Source organism: Engraulis encrasicolus, chromosome 7 (assembly GCF_034702125.1).
Source record: "Engraulis encrasicolus isolate BLACKSEA-1 chromosome 7, IST_EnEncr_1.0, whole genome shotgun sequence".
Lineage (NCBI taxonomy): Eukaryota > Metazoa > Chordata > Actinopteri > Clupeiformes > Engraulidae > Engraulis > Engraulis encrasicolus.
In genome coordinates, this window is record NC_085863.1 from 21,441,244 (window position 1) to 21,450,973 (window position 9,730).

General features: G+C 42.0%; 1 protein-coding gene across 1 annotated transcript; it reads left to right on the forward strand.

Moving 5' to 3' along the window:
* Window positions 1-1,382: 1,382 nt before the first annotated feature.
* fdx1b (ferredoxin 1b) lies at window positions 1,383-9,454 on the forward strand. Its single transcript, XM_063202416.1, has 4 exons — window positions 1,383-1,733; window positions 4,131-4,255; window positions 5,383-5,512; window positions 9,034-9,454. Exons 1-4 carry the CDS (start codon window positions 1,570-1,572, stop codon window positions 9,140-9,142), a joined length of 528 nt encoding a protein of 175 aa, XP_063058486.1. The 5' UTR covers window positions 1,383-1,569; the 3' UTR covers window positions 9,143-9,454.
* Window positions 9,455-9,730: the final 276 nt, after the last annotated feature.

The window sequence follows — 9,730 nt, forward strand, 5'->3', positions numbered from 1 at the left end:
GCGCCAGGCGGTGCTCCTCCCCCAAAACTCTCACTCAACAAAGAGTCCAAACTGTTACAAACTCTAGCTCAGACTCAGAGATAGCCTTGGAAACCCCACGCTGCCTAGCACAATCATTTGTGATTAGGTCTGGTGGTGGTAACCAGGCAAGCTCAGAGGTGATGCAACATAACAAGGAATCCACATGCAGACGGCAAAGTATGTTTTGGGTGTTTTATGTAGACAACTATAAAGACAGTGTAGATGCAAGATCAGTAGTCATGAGTGTATGCGAAGATGTGTAAACTTTGAATTTAATTATTTTTTTCTCCATCCAACTTACTAACACAATCCACCTACACATTTCACTCCAATTCTATGCCTTTTCACACCAAAGAGCTGATTGCTACTGGCATAGCCTATTTCTGTAGATGGGCCCACAGGTGGCTCTTTGCTGAATAGACTCACAACAGCATTGCTCTGCCATTACGGAGAGTCTTTGATGACAGATTAAGACTTGGTCATTACTACTATTTGAGTGACATTATGGTTACATAGGCTCTGAACAAAGGGGTTTAGCGATACAAGGTAACACATGCTGGGCAATTGAAATGCCATTTATGGCTAGTGAATAGCTTCCATTAGGCCTACACTGTAGCTTTGAAGGATCTGAGTCATGAGTCACAAATATATACCCAACGGATATAAATTACATGGGGGATGTGGAGGATTTAAAAATCCTTGTTTAGATCTGATGGTTGTAGTGCATCTAATGTACTATATGACCAAAAGAGTTATTTTTGGCATAATTTTCTGTCAATGTCACCCCCTCTTTGTAGAGTTACTTGTTCTATATGGAAGTTTATTATTATCTTTTAAGAACTAAAAGTCTTCATAGCTGGGGTTCCTTTTAACAATTCCAAATGATTCACTTTTGATTTTAATGTTTAAACTTTCTTTGATTCTCATTATTAAATATTCTCTTTCTTTATTTCATGTTGTTTCTGCTTTCATCCTTTCCCTTTTTTCTCTATGTGATGCTTTTATTTTCTCCATTTCTTTTCTTGTGTTCTTATACTTTTATTTTGGTGAAGCACATTGAACTGCATCTGTGTATAAAATGTGTTATACAACTAAAATTCCCTGGTCTTGCTGTGTGTGTGTGTGTGTGTGTGTGTGTGTGTGTGTGTGTGTGTGTGTGTGTGTGTGTGTGTGTGTGTGTGTGTGCGTGTGCGTGCGTGTGCGTACGTGTGTGCGTGCGTGTGGCTGTGTGTGGCTGTGTGACGAGAAACTGCATCTGTGAAATGTGTTATACAACTAAAATGGCCTGGTCTTGCCGTGTGCGTGTGTGTGTGTGTGTGCGTGTGTGCGTGCGTGTGTGTGCGTGCATGTATGTGTCTGTGTGTGAGTGCCAAGACAAGCCAATCATGGTGGTCGGTAGCTCGTGAGTGCATGGGAGTGGGAGCTTGTGTGCTTGTCCATGAAAGAATGTGTCAAGGCCTCCAATTTGTAACTACCGATGTCATCGTGTCCTTTTAGGCAAACTGCTAAATCACCCACTCACATACAGAGGAGCACCCGTTCGAGAGCATGTTGAAAAGAGTGTGTGTGCAGTCATGTCTTTCTGTGAGGAAAGCGTATCTATTGTCTGGTTATCGATTTCAACCTGTGAGACTTCAGCAAGCGTTGGGACACGTGCTGCACAGGCAAATCAGCAGATCCTCACAGCTCTTCGTGGGATCTCAAAACAACAGGTGAGATTTTTGTGGTGCGTTGTGTGGGAAAAAAACATACAAGTGTTGTGTCAATATGAGATTCATCTGAGAATAGTAACCCAAAGCAGGCTGGACTGGTCATCATGGCACACAGGGCATTTTCCCAGTGGGCTGACAGTCCCCAATGGTGGTGTTTTTTGTTTGTTTGTTTGTTTGTTTGTTTGTTTGTTTGTTTGTTTTCTCCTAGGGACTGGCCCACAGTTTAGAAGGGGGGGCACATTTTCCATCTTCATCTAGACAGTGGACTGAGTCAAGCAGGATATGGTTTGAAAATGGCTTGTGTGTGTGTGAAAGGCTAATTTAACACCTACCATGTCTGGATTTGTTTGGTCCCATGTATAACATTGGCCCAAACTAACAGCATGATTTCAGTGGGAGCAGAAGATGTAGCATAATATATTCAACGACGAAAAAGCTAGATTGATTTATAGTGATTTACGGTAGATTTTACAGTGCCACGTCAACACTTAAGAGTGTAGGACCAACTAGATGACTGTTAGCCCTACATTGACTCTGAGTGTTGAATTAACAATGTGGAAAATTGAGGTGTATACATTCTTCAGCCAGTTGTTAAAGGGGTTTTCCACTATTTTGGGGCTTAATACAGTTGAAATCATTGGCTTTGGTTTATAAAGGTGGTAAAGTGTCTTATTTTTCATGTTAAGTGTTGTCTTGCTTTAAGACACATGCTACACGGATCCATTGACTTTCACTAGCTTAGCGACATGCTCCCTCTTTTAACTCGTCTTAAAACAAGACAACGGCTTACATGAAAAATAAGACACTTTACCACCTATATAAACCTTGGCCAACGATTTTAACTGTATTAAGCCCCAAAATAGTGGCATACTTTAAGTCCTTTTCACTTTGACATTTCAGACAAGTTCCGTTTCCATTTGAGACAGAAAAAACTGGCGACTATATGAAAATGTCTTTGCCTCCAGACCCAACTTAAAGATGCACTGTAGCATGGTGGACAGGTATTGCACCTATGCTGCTCATAGAAATTGTGCTGCCTATTGCCAAATTTGATCTTTTCATGAACATTTATTAAATAATAAACTAACTAACTATTTACTAGTATGACCAAAGTACAGTAAGTTTTGCAGCTAAAATGTCTATTTCTGGATGTTCAAAATGGAGATTATTCACCTTTTCATATACGAAAAGTAACATTTTCCAAGTCACAATGAATACTCTGAATTCAATGGTGGTGTTAAGTAGAAAAAGGTAACAGTTGTGAATGGGCTAAAACTGCTAAAAACTGCTACAAATATGACACAGTGCACCTTTAAGTTCCTTTGAGTGCATTCAAATGTTCAGTGTTCAGCATATCCAGCATGTTCATTTGACGTTGACGTCACTTGACACTATTAGTCTTGTGCTAAATTAGTTTTTTTTGTGTTAAGGGAGGCTCACTTTAATTATTCGGAGACACACAGGATGTGACAATCTCTTGTTCAGTGAGCGCAGTGCCATTTGAACAGTCTCTGTGTGCTCTTTGAAACTAATAAGGGGTGGCACTGCTATTCATGCAGACTCTTTATTCAGATTCTAATGGGCTCCCAGTGAAGCACTGGGCTGTCCAGTGACTAAATGAGTCACAGTAGCATTCACAGGAGGAACGTGCACTCACCCACCTGATGTTTGTGTCTTGTGGCCAGAAATAATTACTTGGGCTTAGTAATGAAGACTAGGGCTGGGTATCGCAGCCATGTTCCTGTATCGATTCGATGTCGATTCTTAGGGCTTTGAATCGATTAATCACGATTCATTCTGAATCGATTCAATCCGTTCCCTTCTTGGTGCCAGGATTTCCCCCAAAATATGTTGTTACCTATTTTTATATAAAAATGTCAAAGGGCTGTGGCTTGACAGTGTTAACAGATTGCTAATTTGTAATAAGTAGGCCTAGGCCTAATTGATTAATACCTACTGGGTATTTTCCATAGACCTACATTAAACAAAAAGAACAAAAAGGAAAAGAACAAAAAAAACCAAAATCGATTTTGTGCCCTGTGAATCGATTATGTGAATTTCGATTCGATTCGATCGATTATCGATTAAGTCGATTATTTTACCCAGCCCTAATGAAGACAGGAATTAAACAGATGGAACGTGAGCCTGGTTGTGTGTTCCTTTTTTCTTTTTAAACCGGGCTACCTTTTTCATCAACATTTTTTCCCATACTCCCTTTGCATTTTATTATCTTGAATAAATGTCAAACCATGCTTAAACCACCAATCGTTAATTTGGACATTTTTGACCACCACTTCGCACAGGCAAGGCAACGGATAGCATCATCAAGGCAGCATTATCAGAGCAAATGGCCCCTCGTTACTGTCTTTGATGTGTTTTATGTGTTATCGCCCGCAGCTCTGCCTCCAAGGTATTGGTGCACTTTGTCAATCAGGACGGTGTGAGGAACAGCGTGACCGTGTCTGAGGGCGAGACCCTGCTGGACGTGGTCATTAACAAGAACTTGGACATCAGTGGCTTTGGTGCGTAATTAGGGGGTGTATACAGGGGAGCAAGTAGATGGGTGCGCACAATTGCATAACACCAGTATGACATTTATGGTAACACTTTATTTTAGGGATACATCTATTAGCACTAATACATACAATGTTAATGCCTGCATAAGTAACTTGTAAGGCATGTACTAAGCAAACACTAAGGCCTACTAGGTCCTTACTAAGGTTAAATCGGTAATAAATCCCTTATTGTGCATGAACAAGACATTTGCGAATACATGCCTAACAAATGGTTTATTTGAGTAGGGACAAATACACATCATGTAGGCTGTACAACAACCTAACAGATAAGTATCATAGCATTTGTAGCCATAGGCTAATTTCCAATGCCCGTCATGGATAAATGTTTGATTTTGCTTTTTACATGCCTTACAAGTTACTTATACAGGCACATTGTATGTATTAGTGCTAATAGATGTATCCCTAAAATAAACTGTTACCACATTTATAGCTGGTGAGCACTACCAATAAGATAATAGGTTTTAATGCTGCCCACCACAACCCCATATTTCAAAAAAGTGAGGCCTGCTATTTAAGTAGAGAACATACACTGCCATTTGAGACAAATGTCCTATGAAGAGAGACCCGAAAGAGTTATGTGGCGATATAAATCTGTAGCGCATATGTTTATTTTGTTTGTTTGCGGGTGGAGGGGTAGCACTGGTAAGAAATGAAAACTACTTTCACTCCTGGTTATATTCAACCACGTGGTTGCATGAAAGCACCCGCACCCACACAGTGATGCACACATGCACACTAACACAAGCGCACAAACACAAAGGGGGGAAAGCAAATTAACCTAGGAGGCTTTTTAGACATGTAGTTCTTTGTCCAATTCATCTTTATACTGTATGAATGTGCTTATCCACTTTCTACCAAGGCTATGGTTAAAGACCATAATTGGCACCAATGGCATCATTTACTGTACTCCATTTTCTCTTTTGATTTGTAAAGTAGGGGCCTATAGACTATGTCCCCACACCGTGGGAGCTCACTTTCTGTGATCTATTTTAGTGAAAAGTCTTCACCTGAAGTGGTTTTATAAAGTACATGGCTCCTTTGTGTGCTGTGCTGTGTGCTGCCTGTGCCTGCAGGGGCATGCGAGGGCACCCTGGCCTGCTCCACGTGCCATCTGGTGTTCGAGGACCACGTGTTCGATCGCCTGGAGCCCATGGTGGACGAGGAGGTGGACATGCTAGACCTCGCCTATGGAGTCGCCAAAACGTAAAACATATACCGTTTGTCTGTGCAGGGTACTATTCCACAAACAAAGTTAAGTGGTAAACTTAAGTTAAAGGATAGTTCCGGCGTAAAATGAAAGTTTCACCATCGCTTTCCCATGCCACATAATGTATCTAATGATGAGCCATTCCGGGCAATGCCGCGCCATTATGGAGTTAGCTAATTTTAAGCTTTTTGGTGAAAAACGCAGCCAATGCATCACGGCGGGGCCAATTATAAGCCTATTATTTTCTGATGTTTCCCCGCTATAAACAACTTCAAAAACGCTACACACTTCATCACAAAGGTCTCGTCAATCAAACCGAGGCACAGAGAATGTCATCGGACCACACAGTCTTTCACTGGCCAGTGTTTTCAGAGGTGTCTCACTGTTGCAACTCTATGACCCGGATGCAGGCTACTCAATCAGGTGGCTAGGTAGGCTAAACATGGTCCGCGGTTCTTACACCGGCTGCGACCGTAAAATGAAAAGCTGGAACCCCGACCGTTTTCACCGACTGCCACTGTCTAAACCAGCCATATTACGGGAATGGCTAATAGCATTAGAAGTGGACGAAACTGACGTAAAAACCCAGAGGGATCGCTAACGTGTGTGCAGGCAGCAGATTTGAAGAGTTGCATGGAGAGTACAGGTAGGCAGACTACTCTTACAAAGTAATTGCAACACGGTGTAATATAACATGGATTCAGCTTTGTAATAACACACCACTGTAGGTGGTACTGGTGGTACTGGTGGTGTACTTACATATGTAAGAGCACTTCTAGTACGACTTTATAAAATTCCTCCAGCCCTCCTCCGTTGCGTAATGGTCCATCTGACCTCGCGCGCCCTCGTCAATTAGAGTCTACTTCACTGAAACTACTCTAGCATGCTTGACATCAACCACATCGAATGCCTCAGGTTGCACAATTTCACAATTTCACTTGCCATCCCGTGCTACTTTGTTTTGACAATCTCCTGTAGTGGGCTACATTTACTGCACCTGTAGGTTATGCCTTCCCAAAACAGAGTGCTTGCTGGCAAAGACGCGCGGTGTTGCAACCAGTCTCACAAATTCACAGACAGTCGAGATTCATGAGCCAGACACATTTACACATGTTTCTCTCTCTTCAAACATACCTCCATAGCCATGCGCCTTTTTGGCACAGCATTCCTCTTTAGACGGTTTCGTTTAGGTGTTCCATCTCCCTTACTCTTCTTGTAGCCATCATCCTCGAAATGCTCCCTCCACACACGGTAGTAGCGATCCCTCAGGGTTTTTATGTCAGTTTCGTCCACTTCTAATGCTATTAGCCATTCCCGTAATATGGCTGGTTTAGACAGTGGCAGTCGGTGAAAACGGTCGGGGTTCCAGCTTTTCATTTTACGGTCGCAGCCGGTGTAAGAACCGCGGACCATGTTTAGCCTACCTAGCCACCTGATTGAGTAGCCTGCATCCGGGTCAGAGAGTTGCAACAGTGAGACACCTCTGAAAACACTGGCCAGTGAAAGACTGTGTGGTCCGATGACATTCTCTGTGCCTCGGTTTGATTGACGAGACCTTTGTGATGAAGTGTGTAGCGTTTTTGAAGTTGTTTATAGTGGGGAAACATCAGAAAATAATAGGCCATAATTGGCCCCGCCGTGATGCATTGGCTGCGTTTTTCACCAAAAAGCTTAAAATGAGCTAACTCCATAACGGCGCGGCATTGCCCGGAATGGCTCATCATTAGATACATTATGTGGCATGGGAAAGCGATGGTGAAACTTTCATTTTACGCCGGAACTATCCTTTAAGCTAAGGCTGAAACTACACAACTATCGTCCCGATTCTTGGTTGAAACTAGCTGGTTCTCACCGACGGTACGTGTGTGTACACAAACTACCGTCTGGTAGCACTGCCGTTAACTTCCTCTTCTCAAGTCAGAAAATAAATGGTGCATTTATTGCAACTCACCACCAACAAATTCCTCCAAAAACGTTTTCTGTTCATCTGTAAGAAGTCAATATAGTCTATAACAGGGCTATTCGAGTGGCGGCCCTGGGGCCAGATGCGGCCCTTGGACAGCAAGGTTCTAGCCCCCCACAAGCCCCTTGAAATACAGAATCGTTTTTCGGAATTTAGAGATAAAAGTATGGTTCCATATCGAGCTGAAACCGACGTTAAAATGCAGGAAAGTACATCTAAGAAATGCAAACATTTCTGGGGGAGTACCCAAACCCCCCACCTCAATGAAGTGTCCCATATTTTTTTCGTTCATAGTCGCCAACCAATACATAGGCCTATGTATATTTGGCCCCTTTACTAGGAGGAATTTGAAAAACTGGCCCTCGTTGACATTTAATTGAATACCCCTGGTCTATAATCAGGGGTGAGTTTCTCAAAAGGGAAGTTGTTAGCCTGTTAGCAACTTCGGTGGTTGCCAATGGGAAAATGCATTGAAAGCAACGAAGTAGCTACTATAGTAAGCAACTTTGGTTTTCGAGAAATTCACCCCTGTCTTGTGACTCATCAGTGCGAGCTGCTGTTGATATTTAAGCAATAAATGCTCTGTTTATTTTCTACTCGAGAAGAGCATGTTAATGACAGTGCTACCAGACGGTAGTGTGTTTAGCTCCGCCCCACACGCACCATCGGTGAGAAGCAGGCTAGGTTGAAACCCCCCCCTTAGAACAAGCAGTGAAACGTTACTCCCCAAAACGTTACGATACGATTTTAAAGTCGTGTAGTTTGAGGCCAGCTTTAATTTAGAGGAAGTGGTAAGCCTGCTAATAGATAGTCCACATATGACATTTAGTTAAGAAAATGAGGACTCCAGGCTCTTCTATTTAGGGCTGGGCAATATGATGATATAAATCGTTGTCGTGATATAAAAGTGTATATCGAGACCTTTCTCCTTTATCGTTTATATCGTGATAGTAATTTTATCAGTTTTATACAATTGAATGTCATTTAACTACATTCCATGTTGTCACAATACACACTATAAGTTCATGTAATGGTAAAAATAACAATAAAAAGATCCATTTTAAAGAAAGGTTGTTTTGCGACATGAAAAAATAAAGAGCAAATAAAGAGAATAACTGAAAACGTATGTAATTGTGCTATATCGTGATATATATCGTTATTGTGATATAAAGTCATCCATATCGTGATATAGTTTTTTTTCCATATCGCCCAGCCCTACTTCTATTAGATTATTTACCACTACCTCAAGGTCACTTTAACCTGGTTTACTACTTACTACTTACTACATCCCTTATGAAAATGCATATTTCTATTTTTTCTTCAGTATCTTCGTAATATACTACATGCACATTATTACTGCAGCAAAAACAAAATGCAAAAATGCAGTGTTAATGCAACACTTCGAGAGTACTCCATGACCAAACACAATTTAGCGGGTGATATTTTGACACTCTCCAAGTGTTGAATAACCAATGCATTTTTTATATGTATATATTCAATAGACATAGCCTAATAGAATAGACCTGTTCACTAACGCTCGACTCTAATTGGCAGATCTCGGCTGGGTTGCCAGGTGACGGTTGAAGGCTGGATGGATGGAATGACAGTTTATGTGCCGCAAGATACCAAAGACCTACGCGAGTCAGCTAAGGGGAGCAAATAAGGACATGGCAGTGGACACACACACACTCACACACACGCAGTGTGCATACACTCACACACACGCACACGCACGCACGCACATATATATATACACACACACACACACACACACACCAAATTATAAAGTGTCCACAGAAAAAAAAGTTTTCCAGTGATAAATATGTTCAATTGTCAAATTTGCTTGAACCTCACTGAACTGTTTGAATGTCTGTTTGAATTATACATACGTAGCTGACTGTGTAACTGCGGTTTGACTTCAGTGACTGGCAGGGAGAGGGAATAATAAAAAATAGTGTTGTGTGTCGCTCGTGAACATATCGATTCCGTGTGTGTTGTGACATTGCTGTGTGTGGTGCCCCAATTGCGGCAGAGGCGCTAAAAGGAAGCATGATTAAAGGCTGTTTAGATGGAATCATAGCCTTCCTGACAGCACGCACAGTAGGGGCGTCTGCTGCTCGCAGGGCTGGACTGGCCATCTGGCACAGCGGGCAAATCCCGGTGGGCCCCACACCCTCGTGGGCCCCCATTTTCAGAAATGTTATTATTTTTTTATTTTTTTAAACATCTCTGAAAATAGGGGCCCACAAGG